The following is a 27,517-nucleotide window of genomic DNA, read 5'->3' as shown; positions in this document are numbered from 1 at the left end:
ATATATTTAGATGTCAGTGAGAAGGTGCTTGGATTTCACAATTATCTCAAGAAGGAATGGATGTCTGACGATACTTGGAAAAAAATAGAGGCTAGAAAGCTAGTTAAGGCAAAGATTAATGTGTGTAAAACAAGACAACAGAAAGCTGCAGCACAAAAGGAATATGTGGAAGCTGATAAGAGTGTGAAGAAAAGTATATACAGTGGGTAGATGAACAAGCACGAATGGCAGAAGAGGCATCAGCAAGGTGAGATGCTAAGGAATTGTATAGTATCACAAAGAAACTGTCAAGGAGAGGATTTATCAGGAATAAACCTGTTAAAAACAAGAGAGGTGAACTACTGACCACCTGGGAAGAACAGCTACAGCGAAGGAACATTTTTCAGAGTTGCTCAATAGAGATACAGAACAGAATGGTAACCAGCAAATGGAACCAGTAGATAGTGACCCAAGAATAAATTTACATCCTCCAACCTGTTCAGAAATAGAGATGGTCTTGAAACAGATAAGAACTGGAAAAGCACCCGGTATGGATAATATCACGCCAGAAATACTTAAAGCAGATATTGAGAACTCGGCAGAATTTTTGCACCCCCTGTTGGAAAGGATCTGGAATGAAGAAAAGCTACCAGCTGAATGGAAGAAAGGCCTGATTGTCAAAATACCAAAGAAAGGGGATATTACTAAGTGTGATAATTGGAGGGGAATTACATTGTTGTCGGTACCAAGTAAGGTGCTTTCAAGGATCATTTTAGAGCGGGTGCAGGATGTTATGGAATTGCGCCTTAGAAGGGAACAGGCTGGTTTTCATAAACACCGTAGCTGTGCCGATCTCATAAACACTCTGAGAATCATCTTGGACCAAAGTGCAGAATGGCAGAACACCCTCTACTTGACTTTCATTGATTTTGAGAAGGCCTTCGACTCTGTAAATAGAAGAGTTATGTGGCAAACCCTTGAAGAATATGGTATACCACAAGAGATTCTGAATATTATAAAGGATATGTATGAGGGTTATAAATGTCAGGTTCTGCATATGGGAGGTCTTACTGAACCAATAGATGTGACCTCAGGAGTTCGACAGGGCTGTATTCTTTCTCCGACGCTTTTCCTACTTGTGTTGGATAGTGTGCTCAGGAGAGTGTATCGAGGTCGGAAAAGGGGGATCCAGTGGGGCTTACAAGATAGGTTAGAAGACCTTGTTTCTGCAGATGACATCTGCCTACTGGCTCAACGGTTCAGAGATATGGAATAGAAGATTAAGCGGTTGAAGGAGGAGGCAGAGGATGCTGGACTTAAAATAAATATTAATGAGACCGAGGAGATGAGGGTCAATTCCAAGATTGATGATAAATTGTCTACAGATGATAAAGAGGTAGAACAAGTAGACTCCTTCATATATCTTGGGAGTATGGTTACTACGATTGGAGGAGCAGAAGAAGACATTAAGAGTCGTATCAGGAAAGCGAATGGTGCTTTTGTTCAATTGTATCCTATATGGAGAAACAAGAACATTTGTAGAAAAACTAAGTAACGACTTTTTAATACAAATGTTAAGTCTGTTCTGCTTTACAGCTGTGAAACGTGGAAAGTTACCCAGAAGACGACTAAACAACTGCAAGTCTTCGTGAATCGCTGTCTAAGACGTATCACCAACAGAAGATGGCCGGATGTTATTTCAAATGAAGATCTATGGGAAGAAACTAACCAGCAGCCAATTGAAATGCAGATAAGGGAGAGAAAATGGCGTTAGATAGGACATACTTTAAGGAAGCCCGCTGGAGCCATTGAAAAGACAGCGCTCAACTGGAACCCCCAAGGCGCTAGAAAGTACGGACGTCCGAAGAAGACCTGGGAAAAGACTATCGAAGAGGAATGTCTAACAGTGTGAAAAACTTGGAATGAAGTGAAGAGGTTAGCCAACAATAGGAACAGATGGAAGTGTTTCACAGAAGCGCTATGCTCCAGGAGGAGCAATAGGAAATAAGTAGTAAGTAGGTAAGTGAGTGAGTGAAATGGTAGTTTAGGGGAAGGCCTAAAATTTAATTCTCAAATGTTTATGTTATTAATGTTCATATCTTAATGAAAATCAGTAGGCGAAGTCGGGGTATAAGTCGCTACAATCTAAGTCATAAATAATTGTATTTACGCTGAGAAAAATTATCGTTTAAGGGAAGATCTAAAATTTAATCCTCAAATATTCATGTTATTAGTGGTCCTATCTTAATAAAAATCAGTATGCAAAGTCGGGGAATAAATTGCTATAATCTAGGCCATAAATAATTTAATTCACACTGAGATAATTGGTAGTTTAAAGGGAGGCCTGAAATTCAATTCTCAAATATTTATGTTATTAGTGGTCGTATTGATAAATATTACATAACTTACGTTAAATAGTTTTAAATTTCAGATCATTTATGTCTTATACATTGTTACCATACTGGCTGTGATCACAGAGATATTCATGAATCTGGATTTTTGTTACAAAGTCCATCCATATCAGCGCCGAGTCACGAGAAAATGGGTAAACAGAATTTAATGAAAATCGGTATGTGAAGTTGGAGAATAAGGAACTAGAGTCTACACTATAAATAATTTTATAAAACACCCTAATATGACAGAGTGGAAAGAAAACTAAATGTGAAGGCCTACAATATAGAAAGCTCATAAAATTGATCAACAATAGCATTACATTGACCATTGTTTGGGATGTGCTTTGTGTCTTCTGTTGCCACTCATTTACGTTAGATAGGATTACTGCTGCATAACGAGTATTTTTTTTTTAATTCGCCTTACGTTGCATCAACACAGATAGGTCTTATGGCGACGATGGGATAGGAAAGGGCTAGGAGTGTGAAGGAAGTGGCCTTGGCCTTAATTAGGATACATCCCCAGCATTTACCTGGTGGGAAAATGTATTATGACCAGGGGATATTGACCACTTCAAATTACATACCAGAATAGTATTTTTCATTACAATATACAGTTCTTCTTTATTTTTAGAACTCTTATTGTGCAAGTGTTTAAAGGAATAGATTTGACAGCTTTATCAATGTATATTCACTTATAGTACTTGTATATACATAAAAATATTGCAGGATTAAAAAGAAAAAAGAATAACAGAAGAACAAAGATTTAAGAGAAAACCATATGGAAGATGTTAAATGCTGCTATTGTTTGAAAGTAAACAGACTGACATGTTTTCTACTTTTGTTTGTATTCTAGCAGACTTTTGAGAAGAAATACCCAAATATAATCTCCCATTATATTCTTCAATTGTTGTTTGATTTTTTTTTTTAAAGAGGTATGGTAATAGAAAATTCTGCTCCGTCATGGTTCTACCATCTGTTTTCTAGTACAGTTGAACTCCTTCAGTCCTCTTAGGCTGGAGAGAACTTTTATTGGTCATCCAGAGCAAATGTTTGGGTAAAAGTATCAGGGAAAGCATAAAAGCATAAAAAGTCAGTGCCCTGAATGGAAAAGCAAATCAGGACTATTATACCATTTATTTTTCTTCATTTTAGGACAAAGGAAGAACCAAGGGAGTGCAAGAAGAAACTTGGGCTGGGACAAAATTATGGAAGGGAGAACCAAGTCACAAAAATCATGTTGAATGGTGTAATAGGCAACTTAATGTTTTTGATATGTACAGACCTGGCAATTATAAGAAATAAATATTGACCTTTTCAATACAATATATCAAGTAAATGATATTACATCAGTCTTGGGACTTGTTTCAGCCACTTGGGGCCATCTTCAGCCAAGTAAAAATTAAACAGATTATGTGATACAATATATGTATACCAGACAAACAATGTTGCAGGAATAATTATAACATTAAAATACATATAATAACAAAAATTATGGTTATGATCTTCTTGTCATAATATGATGTCTTTAAATAGATTTAGGACCTCGGGCAAAGAAGTAAATCTCGAATGTCCGATGTAGAACAAGCACTGACTTACTGGAGGAAGCAGGCAGGCATCCACTCTTTTGTTTACAGTCAACTTAAAGACATCGCATTATGACAAGAAGATAATAACCATAATTTTTGTTATTATAAGTATTTTAATATTATAATTATTCCTGCAACACTGTCTTTGTCTGGTATACATATGTTTTAGTTATCACATAATCTGTTCAATTTTTATTTGGCTGAAGATGGCCACTAAGTGGCTGAAACTAGTACCAAGACTGATGTAATATCATTTACTTGATATATTGTATTGAAAAGGTGGACCCTCTTGTCAATTTGTTTCTTATAATTGTACTTCAGTACGGAACAAAAATGAAATTTATAGCTTATAATAACAGACCTGGCAAGGTTAGCACTTGCGCTATATGGAATTATTTGGTAAGATAATCAGCTATGTGAGAAACAACACAGAAAGGAATGTTACTGTAGCAGATAATCTGAATTTACCAAATGTAAAGTGGGAAGGGAATGTGAACAGCAGACTTATTCATACAAATGGTGAGTAAGTCAATATGGGAAGGACAACTGAATCAGTAAGTGACGGAACCAACTAGAGGGAAAAGTATTTTAGACATGGTACTAATAAAATCACATGAGCTCTATGGAGAAACTGAAGTGATAGATGGTATAAATGATCATGAAGCAATTTTTGTTGTAGTTAAAAATAAATGTGATAGAAAGAAAGGTCTTAAACATAGGATTATTAGACAATTCCATATGATTGACAAGAGAGGCAAGAGGAATTTATAGAAATCAATTTATGATCAATGGAACACAGTAAATAAAAATGTAATCAGCCTATAGGATTGGTTTAAAGCAATTGTGAAGATTGTGAAAAGAGGTATTTACCTTTAAAAGTGGTAAGGAATGCTGATGACCCCTTATGTTATAACAGAAAAATAAAGATGATGGAGGTAACACGATGGCAAACATAGTTGGCAGTCATATGAATTTTAGGGAGCAATAGAATTATATGTATAGATACTTTAAGGCAGAAACAGGTCCCAGGAAGGAAATGCCATTGATCATTAACACGTTGAGTGCCGAGCCGATTGTAGCACACTATTCCACTGGTGCCAGGCATGTTTTTGAATTGCATTCCGCTGGTGCCAAAGCAATTGTACGCCTTGTAGTCTGTTTATATAATCTTGGGTTGTATTTATATGACGTACTAAGTAAATACTATCTCACCATACCATGGTCATGTGTGACGCCATATGGTGTCACATCAATTTTTTAGGAAAGATAAAATATAGCGTGACGCCATATGGTGTCACAGAATTTTTTGACATGGAATGTGCAATACGAATTTCAAATACGGGATATTTATTTGCTAATTCAAATTAACGCAATATTTATGAAAACCTAGTAAAATGCAAAACAAGTACTTATATTACATTACATATTGTTGCGAACAGTTTTCTGATAACTCTAAACAATGAAAATATGCGTCTTGGCACGCCCGAGTTCTTGTTACTCGTTGTAATTTTTCACAACTTATTGGCATCGTTGTTCAAACATCGTCCTTTGCACACTTGTTTCATGTGCTATTTTCATATTTACGTTTTTTACATCTGATCGGGAAGTTAAGGGGAACGCGCTAACTATACGCTACCTGGCTGCTAGCGCAGCTCGACGCAGCGCGGTTGGTTCACGTCTGCTGCTTCGCTCCTCCCTACCTCTCCGCCACACTCCGATACTCCCGCGGCACTTCTAATTTTATGACTATTTATTTGTTCAATTTTGGCGTTTAAATTTGCGCTGCGTACATGCAGTTTTCACCTTGGCATTCTACTGCCTCCCACGAATATTCCTACCAAATTTCAACCGAATCCGAGTGTAACACATGTATGTGTTCCCTCGTAAGACTATTACCAATATCTTCCATTTTTTATATTTTTGCACAACTATATAAACCGAGTGATAATACGTACGTAAACGAGGAATAAACAATGCCTGGCGCGCTTTCACCTGTGACAATGACCACTGGCCAGTCAGTGGCTTCGGAAGAATACTGTGGCGCCACATGGTGACATAGAGTAAAAATACATAACTGGAATAGACCCTGAAGTTCGCCCTTCACGTAGTACCAATTTTACGCGCATAGATGTCACAGCTGATTATCTACGGTGCATCGCCTGAAACTCAACTGTGCCGCCATATGGCGTCACGCCAACTCTGATTTCAAGAACGGTGTGCCACCATATGGCGTCACGCCATCTCAAATTTGAAGACCATCGTGACGCCATATGGCGGCACGTGGCACCCAACATGTTAATAAACAAGGAGAGGATACAGTATATGTGAGGACTTACAGAAGGCAGAAGTATTCATTTAGCAGTATAAAAAGGTAGTTGGATATAAGGATAATGTACATACAGAGGAGGCAAATAATACTGGCAAAATACTGAAATTTACCTATGATAAAGACATTTTTAAAAAATACAAAAGGTAAAAACTAGTAAAGCAGCTGGGATTGATAAGATTTCTGGGGTTATATTAAAGGCAATGGGTTGGGATACTATTTGCTTGAAGGAGCGATACCAAATGAATAGAGAGTTGCAACAGTAGCCCCAGTACAAGGGAAAGGGTGATAAACATAAAGCAGGTAATTACAGGCCAGTCAGCATGACATATTGTTTTTAAGCTCTGGGAAAGCATTCTTTATGATTATATTAGATATGTTTGCAAAATTACTAACTGGTTTGACAGAAGGCAGTTTGTACTTACGAAAGGTTATTCCAGTGAGGCACAGCTTGTAGGATTCCAGCAATATGCAACAGATATTTTAGATTTAGGAGGTCAAAGGGACTGTATCACTTTTTACCTACCCAAGGCTTTTGATTGAGTAGATCACGGGGTACTACTGATACTGATGAAAATGAGGGTTATTGGACTAGACAAAAGTATGCTTGAATGAGTGGCTAAGTTTCTAGAAAATAGAACTCAGGAAATTAGAGTAGGTAAAGTGTTATCTGAGAGGGGGTCCCACAGGGTAGTATTATTGGTCCTTTCAAAAAATATTTATATATATAAATGATATGAGTGAAGAACTGAATCACAGATAAGGTTATTTGCAGACGATATTATACTGATAAATACACTGAAGAAAATTAAAATTCCAACACCCAGAAGGAGTGGTGCTACATTGCTGCAATTGAACGTGCAGGACAAGTGTTCGGTTGTGATTCGATGATTACACTTTCAGGTCCCTTTGACCGCAAGTTTGGACAACAATCAGTACAGGATGTGCCCACCACGAGCTGCAATACATTGATGAATTCGTCGAGGCATGGAGTCAATAAGGCCCTGGATTGCTTCCTGAGGAATTGTGACCCATGCTTGCTGCACTGCATGGGTCAGTTGTTCCAGAGTTGTGGGTGGCTGAGGACGGTTGGCCAGTTGTCGACCCATCATGTCCCACACATGCTCAATAGGACTGAGGTCCAGGGATCTGGCGGGCCATTCTAAGGTTGTGATGTGGAGAGCTTCTCTGGAGATGCGTGCAGTGTGAACCGTGGCATTGTCCTGCTGAAACATCCCATTAGCAATGTCCGCCATCATAGAGACAACCACTGGATTGAGTACCCTATCAACGTACTGTCGAGCAGTCATAGTGCCCTCAACAAGCACTAATTGTGATTTCACATTAAAGCCAAAGCTCCCCAGACCATAATGCTTGGTGTTGGCCCTATGTGCCTCTCAACAATAAGATCTGGGCGGCCCCTCTCCCCGGTACGTCGGCGCACACAATTCCGGCGATCACTGCGGCAAGACAGAAGCGCGATCCATCACTAAAGACGACCCTATGCCATTCGTCGACCCACGTCGATCTTTCTCGACACCAGGCCTGCCTTACACGTTGCTGTTGTGGGGCCAATAGAACACCCTCGTAAGCCAGCTGCACGCAGGCGATTACCAACTGTTTGTTGTGTAACGTGGGGTGCCATAGCTGCTCAAATTTGCGCTGCTGTTGCATGGGGTTCCATCCGGGCCATCCAAATGATGCGACGATCCTCTTTCACAGTTGTTTGTCGCGCTGGGCCTGTGCCAGGTCTACGAGTGTGGGTACCTTCATTTGACCACTGCTGCCATACACGTTGTACCGTAGATGCCTGTCGGCCAACACGTGCAGCGACAGTCCTTAGCAATAATCCAGCCTCGCACAGCCCAATCATCCGAGCCCTCTCAAACGGCGACAGTTATTGATAGCGTGCTCTTCTCTGTCATCGAGGCATGTTTGACGGGGAACACTTCACTGCATAGACTGCAAGTCAACTACGCTACATCAGAGTCCGTATACTGGAGTTGACTCCTCCGCGACCAATCACGTGGGGAGACCTGTAGCAACAATCCAATGGGTCTGAAACTTTGAATACCTACATGGCATCGTTCCATATCTTGAAAATCAACACAAACGACCAGTGCCTTCATGGTGTTGCAACACGTGGTTGTGAGAGACTACAAAAAGACCTAGACAATGTTGTGAAATGGACAGCAGACAGTAGTATGATGGTAAACAGGATGAAAGGCCAGGTTGTAGTTTCACCAAGAGGAAAAGTCCTCTCAATCTTAATTACTGTGTTGAAGGGGTGATATTACCTCATGGTGATCATGGAAGTACCTATGTGTTGATATACAGAAAGATCTTCATTGGGGTAATCACATTAATGAGGTTGTAAGTAAAGGTTACAGATCTCTTCACATGATTATGTGTTGTTAAGGATTGTAGTGAGGATGTTGAAGGAGAAGGTGCATAAGTCTCTGGTAAGACTCCAGTTAGAGTATGGTTCCAATGTATGGGACCCACACCAGCACTGCTTGATACGAGATTGGGAAAATAATTCCAAGGCAAACAGCATGATTTGTTCATGGTGATTTCTGACAAAAAAGTAGCATTGCAAACTGTGGGCTTGGAAGACTTTGGAGTAAGGAGACGAGCTGCTAGAGTAAGTGATATGTTCTGAGCTGTCAGTGGAGAGATGGTGTGGAATGATATTAGTAGACAAATAAGCTTGAATAGAGCTTTTAAAGGCAAGAAAGATCATAATATGTGACACTCTCCAGGAAATCATACATTAAGTCATATGACAGAATTTTACACTGCAAAGGAAAAAGGTGGGAAGGGCAAAAATTATTGATTCTTAGATTTGAACACCATCTGTTTGCCTGATCCTTCAACTACATGATGAAAGGAGTGACAGTGATGTGATGATGCAGAAAAGTCTTCAAAATAACCTTGGAAACAAGCTGTGCAGTCTAACAAAACCTTGCTTCTCAATGGGAATTTAACATTGGTGACTTTAAGGTATGGTTTCTTAAATGACGATCCTGCAATGTCTTCTTATAACAAAATATTAAATAACCAGCTTGTGCATCAAGACAGTATATAGTTACAATTGTAGATATTTACTGTGCTGCACAGGAACCCAGTCTCTTATTTGTTTCTTCATGCTGACAAGTACAATGCACAGAATAAAAATATTATTATTTGGAGTGTTATGTAAGGTTTTCTGCCAGTGGGTCATACGAAATATTTCTATGACTGGAATTTTGGTCACATGAGACGAAAGTACCGCATGACACATATTTCTTCTCTGACAGATATTATCTCGATCATTGAAGATAGCACTCCTCAGTAAAAACTTAGCAAAACTTTTATCATCAGAAAAGAAATTGGCGAGCTGTTAATATGTATGACTAGCAACATGATTGGAAAAAAAGTTCCTTAGATTACATCGTTCAGTCATTTCACTGTAAAAAGTATTTGCCTGGGGTCATTACAAGTCAACAAAAATTGGACGGTCCAACTGTTATAAAATGTGAAGATTTGTGAGGCAGGTAATTTTCCTCAGAATCTACCTAAGAAGTTGGAAGTAAAAGGCATGAGTGTAGAAAGGACAAAATATCTGTTCAACAACATTTGAGAGTACTGCATAGCAGAAATGGGGGATTTGTGCCAATGGCCAGGCGGCATTAAGGCTGCTGAACCTGGGCCAAGTTGCAAGATGGATTATGTTCCGACTGTTTCAGCTTCATATATGACAATAATTTTTGTAAATATTTAGGAGTTTCATTCTCCAGAAATTAAATACTTAAACATGTTCAAAATCCTGAAAGAAAAAAAAAAGGAACTTTTAGTCTTGCAACACTCATATACGCAGAGGTTCTGTCTTAAGGTGTACAAATAAGATAAGGATATAATAATTATAATAATTATAATAATAGTAGTAATGATAATAATAATAATGGTATTTTAGAAGATCATTCTGAAACTACACGCAGTCTGTATCCAATTAAGGATTTACAGTACTAATCTATCTTGCATCCTGTAGTAACAAAACTGAATTGTTGCTAATTTTTCTGGAATTTTCTAAATTATGTATGGCTTTTCCTTTTGAGAACACAATCCATGTTTATTAACTTAAGCATTGTGGTTTGATTTTGTATTGGTCCGTATTGTCTTGTCATTATATAAAGTTACTTAATTATTATTAAACACCAATCACTTTCTTAACAAGTCCTCTTATAACATGTACAACATATTTACTTCTAAACAGTTGTTGCATTTAAATCACGACAATATAATTGGTAAGTTCCATCCCCCTGTTGTCAGCTTATCCAAAACAATCCTAGATGATAATGACAACTTAATCCTATCAAAAGGCCCTAAACATAACTAGCAAAGCAAAGTCACCTCCGTACAGGCCATGAAGGCCCTTGGAGGAGTGGAAGGTAAAGGCTTCCACCATTGTTAACCTCGGCACGTGATGGGGTAGAGTGGTTAGCTCTACGCCCGGCCGCCTTTGCCCCCAGGAATTAACCTGGTACTCATTTTTGGTGTAGGGTGAATGAACCTTAGGGGCATATGCACCTCCGGAAGTGGAAATCTCGTTTCTTAAATTTTACGACTTCCTGATGGGGATTCGAACCCACGTTCTTCCGGGCAAACTGAGCACGCCTTTACCGCCTCGGCCAGGCAGCCCCTCCTAAACATAACTGGCCTAACTTAAATAAAAGTAACATTGTATTTAATATAATTACTGAATCTGAATTAGCTATCAATAAAATGCCATTAGAATTACAAGACGAAATTAGACTTGATATAAAAAAAATAAAAACTTAATAAGATTTACACCTCTAACGATAATAGCAACTATTCCCTTCACTCTTCTTACATAGGTCAAACTGGTTGTAACTTCAAAATTAGATACTTTGAACATGTTAATGCAATAAAATACAACAGATTTTCAGCAGTGGGGCAACATATACACGACACAAAACATATTTTCACTACAATAGACCAGGATATTGAAATTCTCAGCACTCTAAATAAAGGCCCTCTCCTAGACATCACTGAAAACTGTTTTATACACCTCGACCAGTTTATCAATCCAAACCTTATCCTGAATGATATTTCTGAGAAGCCTAACGCCCTTTTCGATTTTCTCATCTCCATTTTAAATAACCTCAAGTCAACAAGTAAGCGATCAATCTTTCACAATTTACACAATACCCTCTCATGCTACTTGCCCCTTCCGCAACACCCCCATGATCCTCCTTAGATATCCCCCCTGCCATTTTTTCCTTTCCCTCCCACCCTCTAATAAGCGCTCATTATTCCCCACCCTTTTCTCTATCTATCGTCTCCCATTCATTTATCAATCACCATGGCAAGCTGTTTGAGTTGAGCCTCACATTGTAATTCTTTTAAATTTCTTCCTATTTTAAAAATATTTTTATTTGGTTTTATTCTTTTTAACGATTTAAATTCTTTTTAAAATTTATATATCCGCTTTGAATTGTTGAAATTGAGTCCTACACTGTATTTCTAAGACTTCAATTACATCAAGTTTTACTCTTCGGCCGGAGAAACAAATGCCTACAAGACCTGCCTAGCAACAACTAACATAACTGCACATCACAAGTTCAACTTCATAACGAGTTATGCTTCAAGTTTTCATCTTAGAACAAGTCCTTTTACTCGTTATTGACCTCAAATACAACATCTTCATATGCGAATGTGTCACAACAAGATTGTATCAGACCTGCTTATGAACCTCAACTGGATTTGTTTCGGCATGAAATAGTGTTGTCCTTTTTACTCTTTTGACAGTGATCATTGTGTTATGAATAGAGACGAGAATTATAGGCACTAAAAACAGTTAAAATAGGCAGGCATATAGGCTCTTAAATTAGCCAAAATAGGCACTAACATGTAAAATAGGCAACAAAATAGGCATGAAAAAATTACTTATATTTTAATACCATGCTCAGTTACTATAAAAGGAATTTACAAGCAACATTTCAATGTTTCCTGATAACAATCTTGTTCTCCTCTCATGCTTTTTTTTTTTTTGACGAAACTTCAATGAAGTCACTTCATCTGGTTTTTTCACTGACAGCGGCTGCCTTCCCAGAGGTTCGGTCAGAACTTCCCCTGACTTCTTCCACAATTCTAAAGGAGTCCTTTAGGGGCATGCTACTCTTCTCCAACTTGTCAATTTGTTGAAATTTGAAGATGCTCCGGTTTATGCAGGGGCATATTAGCTCCCAACATTGCAGTGCATCGGTCTGAAGAAAATGGTTGTTGGTCACTGCCCAAAGTGGACTGGTAGAAAGGCTGCGTTGATACAGATTTCTGTACTCATATCAGATGCATTGCAGTATTTCTAAGTTGATCTATGTGGGTTTTTTCTCACGTTTGACCTGAAACGTAATAAAATTTCTACAGTTGGGCTAATTGGCAATAATACTTAGCATATATCATGCATTTGTTTCATAAAAAAAAAAAAAAAAAAAAGACTATTAGAGATGCTGTTTCTAGAAATACAAAACTTTAAAGTAGGAACAAGGGAATTAGTAATTTACATGGAAATATGTCCTCAAGGATTTTCAGTAATTTACATGGAAATATGTTCTCAATGATTTTCAGTTATAATTTGGCAGTATCGTGTCGAGTTCATCGGGTGAAAAAATATAATAAAAAAGACGTGAAACGATACCGGAGTTGCGTAGAGGAGAGATCCATTCTTCATGCTTACCAAGGACCCACCTAGCAGCATTCATACTTAGAAGAATGAAAACGGAGGCACTATAAATCTCAGATTTGTGAACATTTTATTTGTTGCTATTCGCTGGCTTTGGTCAGCCGGGTCAGCTGTCATGAAGACTATTTTCTATTGCCTGCAATAGATCCTGCATAATATGTGCCCACAAGGCCACCACACTCGTTGAAAATTAAAAACCGCGCAATTTGAAACTATCGTGACATGCGCCCATAACCTTAATTTACCGGGCGAGTTGGCCGTGCGTTTAGGGGCGCGCAGCTGTGAGCTTGCATCCGGAAGATAGTGGGTTCGAATCCCACTGTCAGCAGCCCTGAAGATGGTTTTCCGTGGTTTCCCCATTTTCACATCAGTCAAATCAGCCATAAGACCTGTCTCTGTCTTTGTGCGATGTAAAGCCACTAGGAAAAAAAAAATTTTTGTCACAATTTGGCAAGACTCTAGAGGGGATGCTAGAGGCTTGTTAATCTGGGAGCTTACGCCTCACAGTCTCTGTTTGCTTCCCCCTCCCCCCCCCCCCCCAAGCACAACAGTTACTTTTTTTTTTTGCTTTACATTGCACCGACAAAGACAGGTCTTATGATGACGATGGGACAGGAGAGGGCTAGGAGTGGGAAGGAAGCGGCCATGGCCTTAATTAAGGTACAGCCCCAGCATTTGCCTGGTGTGAAAATGGGAAACCATGGAAAACCATCTTCAGGGCTGCCGACATTGTGGTTCGAACCCCTTATCTTCCGAATACTGGATACTGGCCGCACTTAAGCTAATGCAGCTATCGAGCTTGGTCACAACGGTTACCAACCAGACCTTACCAATCCAGACCAACGGTCTTTTCGCTGGCCTAGTCTTCTAAAGATAGCCGCGGCAATCTTGTAAAACATGCTGTGGCATCATCCTAGCCGGGCTACATTGGATCTGCAACCTGTGTTTCGCGAAGGCTTAGCGGAATTGTAATAGAATTCGCGATTTTTAAAAGGGAGTTTTAAAAATTTCATTTCAGTTGTAAATCTATATTTTCACAGGAAATGAATCACAGTTCATAATACCAATTTAATTTTCAGCCATTCTTTGATAAGAGACCACCGGCGTTCATAACTCCTTGTTCAGTAATTTAATGATTATTTGCATTTTAGCAATATAAATTATTGAAAGTTCACGATTAATACAGCATTGCAACAAAACAATTTGCCACAATACATAAATTAATAGGCCTATAAATGCTGCTCCAATGAAATGCAATCATAGTTCTCAAAAAAAAAAACAAAAAAAAAAAAAAAAAACACACACACACACAAAAGATAAATGGAACAAACGAACTTACCTCCTTTTGGCAAGCTTGACAGACTACCCTTCCATCCGTAGTAAAATTGGGATCCCCTGTGATCCACTGCTTCAGCCAGTAGGACCCTGAAAATTTTTCTTTGGGCATTCTCGTGTATGTCTTAGGAGGCTGGAGAGGTTGAAGGCTTCGAGGTCAAATTGTTCCTTGTTTCACCTGATGGAAATTTCCCTAGAACTATTTCTGGTGACTTCTGAAAATTCCCATTTTTGTTCATGGGTTAAACAGATGTTAAGGAAAGAGAAGATAATTCTGTCGAGCACACGAGCACTGGAAGAAAATTGGCTTTTGTAAAATACAGTCAAAAGGCATCAACTAGGCAATTATACTCCAAATAGGCACAAACCCCTGGAATAGGCATTTATAGGCACTATAAAACCAACGAAAAATAGCTAAAAAGACCCTAAAACGGATTTATATTTCAAAACCCTAGTTTCTGAACAAAGAAATAAAATAGGCAAATTCCCATCTCTAGTTATGAACATCAACTGGAATTGCTTCAGCACAAAATAATGTTAATTTTTGTATGTACTCTGTGATCATTGATTTATGTGTTTTTAGATCTTTATGACTTAATTTTTATACTACTTTGCTAATTGGCTCATGATGAAACTTCAAATGTATTGAAACCAGTCCCAAATGAACAGGTTGTAACTTCTATTTGATTCAACTTAATAACAGATTATTGAAAGGTGGATCCTTCCTTCTATTTAATATTGCACATTTCTCTATTCAGTATGGAACAATCATGAAATTTTTAACTTTAAATTACAGGATACAAGACAGATTAGTAATGAAAAATCCACAGTCTGTTTCCAGTCATTCAACCAGGTCAGGAATGGAATGAATGAAGCCCCCATCTAGCGGTGAGGATAGGAAATGTGCCGGCTGCCGGGGAAATTATAAGTGACTGACAAATGAAATGTTCATAGAGAGTATTGCTGGAATGAAAGATGACAGGGAAAAGCAGATACCTGGAGAAAAGCCTGTCCTGCATCTGCTTTGTCCAGCGCAAATCTTGCACGGTGTGACCGGGATTTGAACCACGGTAGAGATTAGTAATGTAAATCCTTAATTGGATACTGGCTATGTCCAATATCCAATAATATAATAATCTAATTTGTACACCTTAAGACAGAACTTCTGCAAATATTAGTACTACAAGACTAAAACATCCTTTTTTTTTCAAATTTACATACATACATACATACATAATTATTATAGACTGTTATGCCTTTCAGCGTTCAGTCTGCAAGGCTCTGTGAATTTACTAAACGTTGCCACAATCCTCGATTTGCAACTAGTGTTGTGGCCTCATTTAGTTCTATACCTCTTATCTTTAAATCGTTAGAAACTGAGTCTAACCATCGTCGTCTTGGTCTCCCTCTACATCTCTTACCCTCCATAGCAGAGTCCATTATTCTTCTAGCTAACCTATCCTCCTCCATTCTCCTCACATGACCCCACCACGGAAGCCAGTTTATGCGTACAGCTTCATCCATCGAGTTCATTCCTAAATTAGCCTTTATCTCCTCATTCCGAGTACCCTCCTGCCATTGTTCCCACCTGTTTGTACCAGCAATCATTCTTGCTACTTTCATGTCTGTTACTTCTAACTTATGAATAAGATATCCTGAGTCCACCCAGCTTTCGCTCCCGTAAAGCAAAGTTGGTCTGAAAACAGACCGATGTATAGATAGTTTCATCTGGGAGCTGACTTCCTTCTTACAGAATACTGCTGATCGCAACTGCGAGCTCACTGCATTAGCTTTACTACACGTTGATTCAATCTCACTTACTATATTACCATCCTGGGAGAACACACAACCTAAATACTTCAAATTATCAACCTGTTCTAGCTTTGTATCACCAATCTGACATTCAATTCTGTTGAATTTCTTACCTACTGACATCAATTTAGTCTTCGAGAGGCTAATTTTCATACCATACTCATTGCACCTATTTTCAAGTTCCAAGATATTAGACTGCAGGCTTTCGGCACAGTCTGCCATTAAGACCAAGTCGTCAGCATAGGCCAAACTGCTTACTACATTTCCACCTAACTGAATCCCTCCCTGCCATTTTATGCCTTTCAGCAGATGATCCATGTAAACTACGAACAGCAAAAGTGAGAGATTACAGCCTTGTCTAACCCCTGTAAGTACCCTGAACCAAGAACTCATTCTACCATCAATTCTCACTGAAGCCCAATTGTCAACATAAATACCTTTGATTGATTTTAATAATCTACGTTTAATTCCATAGTCCCCCAGTATAGTGAACATCTTTTCCCTCGGTACCCTGTCATATGCTTTCTCTAGATCTACGAAACATAAACACAACTGCCTATTCCTCTCGTAGCATTTTTCAATTACCTGGCGCATACTGAAAATCTGATCCTGACAGCCTGTCTGTGGTCTGAAACCACACTGGTTTTCATCCACTCTCAACGACTGATCGCACCCTCCCTTCCAAGATGCCAGTGAATACTTTGCCTGGTATACTAATCAATGAGACACCTCGATAGTTGTTGCAATCCTTCCTGTTCCCTTGCTTATAGATAGGTGCAATTACTGCTTTTGTCCAATCTGAAGGTACCTAACCAACACTCCACACTAATTTTACTACTCTATGAAGCCATTTCATCCCTGCCTTCCCACTATACTTCACCATTTCAGGTCTAATTTCATCTATTCCTGCTGCCTTATGACAATGGAGTTTATTTACCATCCTTTCCACTTCCTCAAGCATAATTTCACCAATATCATTTTCCTCCTCCCCATGAGCTTGGCTGTTTGCAACACCACCATGATGATTTCCTTTTACATTGAGAAGATGTTCAAAATATTCCCTCCACCCCTTCAGTGATTCCCTGGGATCTATTACGAGTTCACCTGAATTACTCAAAACACTGTTCATTTCCTTTTTCCCACCCTTCTTAAGATTCTTTATTACTGTCCAGAAAAGTTTCCCTGCTGCTTGACCTAGCCTTTCCAGATTATTACCAAAATCTTCCCAGGACTTCTTTTTGGATTCAACAACTATTTGTTTCGCTCTGTTTCTTTCATCTACGTACAAATCCCTGTCTGCCTCGGCCCTTGTTTGGAGCCATTTTTGATAAGCCTTCTTTTTACGTTTACAGGCTGCTCTCACTTCATCATTCCACCAAGATGTTCGCCTTTTCCCATCTTTACACACAGTTGTTCCTAGGCATTCCCTTGCTGTTTCTACTACAGCATCCCTGTATGCCACCCATTCACTTTCTATATCCTGAACCTGCTTACTGTCTACTGTTTGAAACTTCTCACTAATGATATCCATGTACTTCTGTCTAATTTCCTCGTCCTGGAGATTTTCTACCCTTATTCGTTTGCAGACAGATTTCACTTTCTCTACCCTAGCCCTAGAGATACTTAGTTCACCACAGATCAGATAGTGGTCTGTATCATCGAAAAATCTGCAGAAAACTCATACATTCCTAACAGATTTCCTGAATTCAAAGTCTGTTAAGATATAGTCTATTATGGATCTGGTACCCCTAGCCTCCCATGTGTAGCGGTGAATAGCCTTATGCTTGAAGAATGTATTCGTAACTGCTAAACCCATACTAGCACAGAAGTTCAGCAAACGCTTTCCATTCCCATTAGCTTCCATATCTTCTCCACATTTACCAATCACCCTTTCGTATCCTTCAGTTCTATTCCCAACTCTCGCATTGAAATCGCCCATTAGCACTATTCTATCCTTGCTGTTGACCCTGACCACGATGTCACTCAATGCTTCATAAAACTTGTCAACTTCATCCTCATCTGCACCCTCACATGGTGAATACACGGACACAATTCTTGTCCTAATTCCTCCAACCGACAAATTTACCCACATCATTCGCTCATTTACGTGCCTAACAGAAACTATGTTGCGTGCAATGGTATTCCTGATAAAGAGCCCTACCCCAGACTCTGCCCTTCCCTTTCTAACACCCGTCAAGTACACTTTATAATCTCCCATCTCTTCCTCGTTATCTCCCCTTACCCGAATATCACTTACTCCTAGCACATCCAGATGCATCGTCTTTGCTGACTCAGCCAGTTCTACCTTCTTTCTTCCATAAGCCCCATTAATATTGATAGCTCCCCATCAAATTCCATTTCGTTCGCCAAGTTGTTTCCAAGGAGTCCCTCGCCTGTCAAATGGGAGTGGGACTCCATTACTCCCATAGGTCCGAGGCTTGCTTAAAATGTTCTGAGCTCAGTAAATTCATGAATTTGATGCTACCCTACTTGCACATAGTCCAAGTGAGGATCTCTTTAATATTTAATTTCTGGAGAATAAAACTCCTAAATATTTATGAAAATTACTCTGTAATATGCAAAGCTGATATACCATTATAGCCAGCCCCGTGGTGTAGGGGTAGCGTGCCTGCCTCTTACCTGGAGGCCCCGGGTTCAATTCCCTGCCAGGTCAGGGATTTTTACCTAGACCTGAGGGCTGGTTCGAGGTACACTCAGCCTATGTGATTAGAATTGAGGAGCTATCTCACGGTGAGATGGCGGCCCCGGTCTAGAAAGCCAAGAATAACGGCCGATAGGGTTCGTTGTGCTGACCACACGACCCCTCGCAATCTGCAGGCCTTCAGGCTGAGCAGCGGTCGCTTGGTAGGCCAAGGCCCTTCAAGGGCTGTAGTGCCATGGGGTTTGGTTTGGTTTGGATATACCATTATCCAGTGAAACAGATTTTCTTAAATCCTTACTATATTATCGGAGTGATATACCCCATTTTCCAGTCGATTTTCTTGACATTCAACAAATTCTGCCTTAGAACTTCACAGTTGCACAGTTACAGTTTTTAAGCTAGAAACTTCTGGTTTTCACGAAAATGATCGCAAATTTATCTACTACCAAAATATAAAAGAAACAAAAAATGTGATTTTCCGACTTAGGGTATGGTTTCCTGGAGAGCATCACATATGAAGGTAAAGGTGTACTTCAAGAGAAGAAATTATGGCAAATATTAATTTATAGAATGAGGAGTAAGTGATTGGAATGATTTATTGAGGGAAAGTGTTTGATAAATTTCCAAGTCCTTTGAGAACGTTTTAGGAAATGCTAGGTAAACAATTGATAGGGAATGTGTTTCCTCTACGACAGCCCTAAATGCAGATCATTGATCACTGATTGAAAGTGTCTTAATCCAAACAGGGCCCGGTTGTGATTAGTTTGAATTAATGGGACTCTACTGTAATAACAAGGAAGCACTTTATACCTTACTATGAAGCAAAATCCTATTCCAACTCAACCAATCTGAGACTGAGGAAACCTTTCTTCTTTGCTAGTGTTTTAGTCGCACAAACACATTGAAGGTTTTCAGTGATGCAAGGATGAGGGAAGGGCTAGGATTGGGGAGAAAGTAGCTGTGGCCTTAATTAAGATACAGCCTAATGGTGGAAGTGGGAAACCACAGAAAATCATCGTCATGGCTGTCACTGGTGGGATTTGAACCCACCATCTCCCCTGAATGCGAGGTCACAGCAATGCAACCCTAACTACATGGCCAACTCACTTGGTTGAGGAGAACTAATGGATCACCAGAAGAAATGGTATTTGAAAAAGGTGAAATGTGAAATAATTTATATTAAAATTGTAGGAATCAGTATCTGTCTATTGCAGATGAACGAGCCATGACAAAAAGCTGGATGCACTTCTGGCCTTTAACTCAGTATACCCGGTATACTCAGTATACCAGTATACTTATCTTCTCAAACATGACCTTAGTGCATGAGTAATGCATGAATTGCTATTATGTACAGTAAAGAAATGACATATTTTCAATATTGTTCACAATGCATTAAAATATGCCCTCAATGGAGAGAAATACATATAATGCTCTTAAATATGCAGTTGCATATGCCATACATAAAAGTGTAAGTGATGACACTTTTTATTTTAATTCTATCAGATGAACGTAAACGATTAGGCAGGAAAACAATTGCAGGTTAATGTGAAGTATGAAGCAATAGAAAACTGAGACAGGGATGAACCTCAATGTACAAATGGAGACTAGGAGTAACTCTACATTTTCACTAACTGCCGCCTTGGTAGAAGGGCTCTCTCCTTATCAATTCCAGTTCTTATCTATTTCTTCTGAGCCCTCAAGCTCATTTCTGCTTTCCAGCTTGTTCAGGTCAGTGTATTTATCAATTGATTAATCAATTAATTAATCAATCATCACCACTCATAAAAACCCTTGTTGGTTCATTTAGTGATAATCTGGCAAAATAGGTCTTAATACTTCATGTTTCAGTTCCCAGTTTTTCTACCCAGAAGGAACAGAACATTCAATCATGCTGAGATAGACTCTAGCAAGACTTCCTATTCATTACAACCTCCTGTGTTCATTGGAGTGAGGCTGCAGTTATGCCATAATGACAAGAATAATCATAGACTATCAGCTGTGATTAAAGTTCTTAGTCTCAGTGTGAATGTGAATACATTTGTTTCAGTGCTGCCATGATGGACAAGTGGTAGTGTGCCCGACTCAAGATCTCAAGCCTGTGGGTTTGATCCTGGCTGAGGTAGTTGAATTTTGAAGGGCGATTAAAAATCTTGACACTCTCCCTGATTGTTATTGACATGTTAAAGATCTCTAGTGGTGCACTTGGTATCACCCTACAAAATTAAATCAGCCATAGTATCTGTTCAGTAAAATTCCCCTTTTGTTGCCTCACAGTTAGGATGTCGATATTGGTGAACCTACATGGCACCGTTTGTTTGTGTGTTTTTGTTTGTTTGTTTGTTTGTTTGTTTGTTTGTTTGTTTGTTTGTTTAACCAAAGGAGCAAGATACCAAGTTACACAGTACTGCAGTGAAACAGATATTTACAATATAGTAGCACAACACAAACTTCAAAAAAACTTAATGAAAGCTCAATGCAGAAAAATCAACTAATAACAAAAGTAGTGGAAGACAATTAAAAACTAACATGATAAATGTCAGGACACAACAATTAACAATAAAAATAATGGCAAATGAGAAGAACAATGAAAATTATTGAAAGTAAAACAAAGAGAACAACTTATAACTTGGCACAGTAAGATAAATACTGATATGACACATATGTAACAGTACAGTACATTAATAAATAAATATTACATTATGTATAATAGAGGGAATGAATATCATTCTTAGGGCATCTAATATGGTCACCAGAAAATAGAATCAGTAGGAAAATAATAGAAAAATTTTGGAAGAGTAAGAGTAAGAATAATATTAGCTGGATCACAGAACTTAAAGAAAACATGAGAGAGTTGCATATTACAATAGAAGATTTACTATACAAAACAAATACACTCAACATATTGAAAGATTAACAAACTAGACTACAGACAAAAATCAACAAGCAGAGAATAGGAAGAGTGATTCCAGAAGTAGAAAGAAAATTATGTTCACAGGAAAAAACAGGAATATGAAGGAAGGTAGCTAGGTTAAGTTAAGGAATATTTGATTAAAGGGGGCTTACAAAGAAAAAAATAAGCAAGTTCCTGTCAGAAGATCAAGAGTTAAGGAGGGTTGGAATGCAGATAAGTAAAGTTATTTGAACAAGAGTGAGGCAGTAATATGGAATATGAAGGGGTGGATTTACCCTGGTTTTGCGAGTTGGGACATGTAGGGAAAAGAAGGATACAGGTTCAGGAGAATGAAATAAACCATTAACAGCATTATATAGGAATTTAAGGTCAGCTATTTCCCTGCAAGTAGATAATGAGTGAAGGTTTAACTTTTCCAGTATTCGATTGCTGCTCAAGTTCCAACAGTCAGATACTCTGGTTCTGACAGGTTTTAACGTAACTCACTCTTTTGCCTACTCTTAACTTTAAACTATCTCATGTACCTATCTGTATCCATTATTGTTGTTAAGGTACTCTTTGTCCTTGGGCAACCTGCAGCTGTTGCAGGAAGATTGTATAATAGAAAAAACTGCACATGGTAAATGTGATTAAGATTAGTGGGTGAAGAGCTAAACCAAATAGGAGACACAAATTCAATAATCGGTAGGATGTAAGATACACAATAGCAGGCCTTGAGGGTGGTGATGTCAGAAAATCTATACAGCAAACCAAGAAGGACATTGCTTGTGAGATTATCTTTTATATATGGAAGAAGAATAACAGTTTACTGCCAAATAACACTCCTGAGACATTTTGTTCTACTAGAGTTGGGAATAGACTCCTGAGGGGGAGTATTTACTAGAAATAGGAGATTTATGAAGCATGATCGAGATAGAGGTACACTTGGTGGGATTAGGCTCCAAGACACCATGTGGAGCATCATTCAGAGAGAGAATTAAACCCATTCTGTACAGAGTTAATGTCTGTTAAAGAATTGATTTGATTGAATATTTGACAATCATCTGCAAATAGTAGAATTTCAAAAGAATAGGTGTATGGGTATAGCAAACTTTGAAGCCCATAACACCTACAGACTTGATAGTGAGTGTGAAAGGAAGATTTCATCTAAAGCTATTTCCAGTATGTTAATATACACCCCTTAGAAAGAAGTTTCGACAATGAGATACTCTGGTTCTGACAGGATTTAATGTGCCTTACTCTTTTGCCTACTCTTAACTTCATACTACCTCATGTACCTCTCTGTATACATTATTGTTGTTAAGGTACTCTTTGTCCTCTGTGACTTTGTGACATAGAAACTTGGAAATATGACACAAAAGGAATTCAGTATTGTCCAAAATATGCTTAGAAGATCAGCAGGAAACATGCCACATTCCTGTCCTTCTTAGTGTGACAACTTACTTCCTGAAAAACCCATTTCCTTCATTCTTCATTTAACTACAAGATATTTCATACAAAAGGAAATACAAAATAACAAAACACAAACAAAATCACTTGACATTATCAGCATAAAACATGTGTTTAATACTTGGAGAATGGCTAAAACTCTTGTAATATGACCAAAAATATGCTTTAATACTATTTTTTGCTCAGATATGACTCAGTGACAAAGTATAGTAAAATATGAAGATGTATGATCAATAAAAAGCTATGTATTATGTTCACAAAAGTTGGAAATGTGTTTAATTTGAGTTAAAGTTTGTAAAAATAGGCCAGCATTAAAAGTAGAATGCTCCCACACTTTCTGGATATAGCTTATAGAAGAGTCAAAAGTGGATGCAAACATTGAAATTTATTTCTTGAATGTAGACTGATACATTATTTGATATATTAACATCTAATTTTCATATAAAATGTATTCATTTGCAGATTAAAATGGATGAAAAGTTGATGTCATGAAAACAAAATAATCTAATCAAGATGGCTGACTTCCTGGCTGATAACAACCCATGTGGGCAGAACCTTCTGCGCTTGGTGTCTCGAGGAAATGCTACCATCGCTGAGCTTTTACGCCTAAAGGATTATATTCCACCTGTGTTCAGGTAAGTACCTTGATTTCACTAGATTCAGAAAATGTCAGTGACTTCTATAATAATTTAGACTAGGATATTATTAATTATAATACTTGACACAATATTCTTGACACGTAGTAGGTTAAAATAACAATAATCTGTCTACGTATTTAATTTAAACTACATCTCTATAGTTTCAGTTAACCTGTTACTGTTGTAGCTTTATAATTGGGATATGCCTAAGTAGAATTGTAGTGTACTTATTTTTTTAGTATCTTGCTTAATTGTCATGTAGTCCCTCACCTCATCCCCTACCCCATATCAGGAAATGGGATTAAGGGTTAGATAAACATGGTCCTTGTGTAGTATACAGTATTTCTTTCCTTTGATTCTTATGCGACTTTTTAAATTTTTATATATTTTTATTAACAGAATATGCTATTTTATTCTTGATGATATTTTCATAATACTGTAGTTCATATTTCCATGGAAGAAGAGTAAAGAATGGCTGACGAATGCAGGTATAGAGATTATGGGTGTGAATGGGCATTAAGGAGTGAGAGAAGTATTAGAGAGTTTGAGGGAGATAATTAGGCATCCAGCAGAGGACAGTAATGTACAGGGTGTGGTAGGTGGACAAGAGGGAGGAGAAGTATGTGGAGAAGTTGTGTAAGACAGCTGGGCTAATGTTTTAGAGGGGAAGAAAATTGAGTGCTTAAAGGTCTAGTCAGTGGAAGATTTCAGGAGAGGTATCAGTGAGGAACCAGTGTGAGTCACTGCTGGTAGAACAGGACAGGTAATATCAATGATTCACTACTGATCTGTATTTAGGGCATCGCCAAGGTAGAAGGTTCCCTATCTATTGCTTTTCTGGCCTTTTCTTAAATTATTGCAAAGGAGTTGGAAATTTATTGAACATTCCCCTTATAAGTTATCCCAATCCCTAACTCCACTTCTTATGAACGAATATTTGCCCCAATTTGTCCTTTTGAATTCCAACTTTATCTTCATATTGTGATCTTTCGTACTTTTAAAGACACCACTCAAACTTATTCATCTACTGATGTCATTCTACACCATTTCTCTACCGACAGCTCGGAACATACCACTTATGATAAAGATGTTGATTCCTATAGGGAACCTGAAATGTTTGTTCCAAATGAGCCCAACTTACCACACTGAGGTGAAGCGCTGGCAACCAGGAATGAGTTAGCTGGAAAATTTATAATGTCCAATAACGGACCAACTATATTGGTATTATAAATTTACTCATCATCTTTATCATCTGATGGCCAAGCAGGCATCAATTTTTGAAAATGAGACAAAGTCTCTCATAGTGTATTGGCACTGCCAGGGCTCCAAGTAGCCTATGCAGAGGCCTCCACGGTATGCACTAACCATGCACCATGGTAGGTGTGTTATTTACCAACTGATGAGCCCAACTTAGCACACTGGGGCAAAATGCTGGCAACCAGGAATGAGTTAGCTGGAAAATTTATAATGTCCAATAACAGACCAACTATATTATTATTATAACATACCACTTAGTCGAGCAGCTTGTCTCCTTTCGCCCAAGTCTTCCCAGCCCAAACTTTGCAACATTTTTATAATGCTACTCTTTTGTCGGAAATCACCCAGAACAAATCAAGCTTCTTTTTTTATTTTTTATTATTTTTTTCCAGTTCTTGAATCAAGTAATCCTGCTGAGGGTCCCATACACTGCAACCATACTCCAGTTGGGGTCTTACCAGAGACTTATATGCCCTCTCCTTTACATCCATACTACAACCCCTAAATACCCTCAGAACCATATGCAGAGATCTTTACCCTTTATTTACAATCCCATTTACGTGATTACCCCAATGAAGATCTTCACTTATATATATTAACACCTATGTACTTACAATGAGCCCCATAAGGAACTTTAACCCCATCAACGCAGTAATTGTGAAACTTACTACCTGACTTTTAACTCCGTTTATCATCATACCATTGCCTACTGGGGAACAGGTAAGTGTTATAGAGGAGGGAGAAGGTAAGAGTAAAGGGAAATTTAGGAAAGAGATACGTACAGTAGAGGACATGAAGAGGGAGATGGAACAGGATAATGAGAGGGGGAAGTAGTTTCTTTAGCTGTCAGGAAAGATAAGGGAGACCAGGAGGTGGGAGGATCTAATGAGGTAGTAGCATTTGATGCTCTGGTCTTATTGTTAGGCATATGAGGAAAATGTGTGGAGGAAACGGAACCAGGGTAGAGTGATATCCAGGAATTAAGTAAAGGGAGATGTCGAGGAAAGTAGAAAAGAAGGGGAAGGTTAAGAAGAAGCAAGCAAGTATAGGTGCCAGCATAGTTGGGGATGGGTGGGATCCAGTTATGACAGCACTGGAAAAGTTTAAGGCAGCAGAGATTGTTATCAGTGGTAAAATGTGTAGGATACATACTGACTGGAGACTTAGGAGTGGGTATGTGGGAAACTGGGAGTGAGATTTGTATATCCTAATGGGTGGAAAGAAGATAGGTACATGTGCTCAGAAGACCTTCACTTGAAATATAGGGGTATATACCGGGTGAGCAGAATAAAGCAGAACCACTCCATTCTGTGGGCGAGAATTCCTAAGTGAGTGAGTCAGCCGGCGGTGGGATAGAGTGCCGGATGTATTCAAGGCCGCACTATCGCACCAGGTTTCAGTCTTTGTTGAACGTTTGCAAACGTGTCACGTGCTTCGTTGGGGACATTAATATGGTGTGTGAATTCAGTGAAATGGCTCAGGTGGCTCAAGTCGGGTATCGGTATTCTTCTCCCTGAAGAGTATTCCTTTATGATTCGTACGTCTGTACAGAAAGTGTGAGGGCCATAAGGAGATTATTTTAAGAAAAGTTTCCTGATATTCAAGTTCCAGGTTGGACTTCGATTCATAGATTAGTAAACAAATTACGTAAGATGGGAAGGGAAGTCTTCTTGATAAGAAACATAATAAACCACGTACAGTATGCACACAAGAAACTGTGGGTAACATTGGTAATGCTCTGGAAAGATCTCCTACAAAGTCCCTTCGACGACTTGCTCAGGAAATGGAAATTTCCTATGGTTCTGTTTGAACGGGTACAAAGTTAAAATTACTGCAGTGCAAGAAGTTAAACCAGGTGACCCTGCATTATGAATGCGATTTTGTGAATGGATTTTGAATGCAATACATGATGGAGAATTTGACTGTAACCTAATGTTCTTTTTGGACGAATCGGGGTTTCATCTCAGTGGGTGTATTAATACACAAAGTAATCGTTATTGGAGTACTGAAGATAGAGTAATCACTAACAACGTATGGCGTCCCTGATTTAACCCCCTGCGATTTTTATCTCTGGGGGGGCATTGAAAGAGAAAGTGTACAAAAGAAATCTACACTCTTTATATGAAATTTGAAATAACATTTGTCAAGGAATTGCTGCCATTTCTCAGAAGGGACTGCAGAGGGTAATGAACAATTTCCTAAGTAGGGCCAGAATTGCTTGAACAATGAAGGGAGGCAGTTTCAACATCTCCTGGTGTGATATATGAGAGTAATTTTATTTTTGTGTAGTTTGTTTGTTTGAAATAGCTTACGCAACAATTTATTTACTGCGGACTACCTGTCATGCATGCACCTCGCGTGTGCAGGCTGCGCTGCCGGGCTGCAGGACTGGTTCCACTTCATGTTGCTCACCCTATATAATTT

At 38.6% G+C, this 27,517-nt stretch overlaps 1 protein-coding gene across 3 annotated transcripts in view; it reads left to right on the top strand.

Moving 5' to 3' along the window:
* The window catches only part of Strump (WASH complex subunit strump), a 410,953-nt gene that overhangs the window by 192,134 nt on the left and 191,302 nt on the right, over positions 1-27,517 (top strand). For all 3 annotated transcript variants that reach the window (XM_067145637.2, XM_068227252.1, XM_068227253.1), the window contains exon 2: positions 23,661-23,833. In XM_067145637.2, coding sequence (XP_067001738.2) covers positions 23,712-23,833 — 122 coding nt within the window. In that variant the 5' untranslated portion in view covers positions 23,661-23,711. The remainder of the gene's footprint in view (positions 1-23,660; positions 23,834-27,517) is intronic.

The sequence above is a fragment of the Anabrus simplex genome, chromosome 4 (assembly GCF_040414725.1).
Source record: "Anabrus simplex isolate iqAnaSimp1 chromosome 4, ASM4041472v1, whole genome shotgun sequence".
In the NCBI taxonomy this organism is placed as follows: Eukaryota; Metazoa; Arthropoda; class Insecta; order Orthoptera; family Tettigoniidae; genus Anabrus; species Anabrus simplex.
This window is presented reverse-complemented; position numbering and strand designations above follow the sequence as displayed.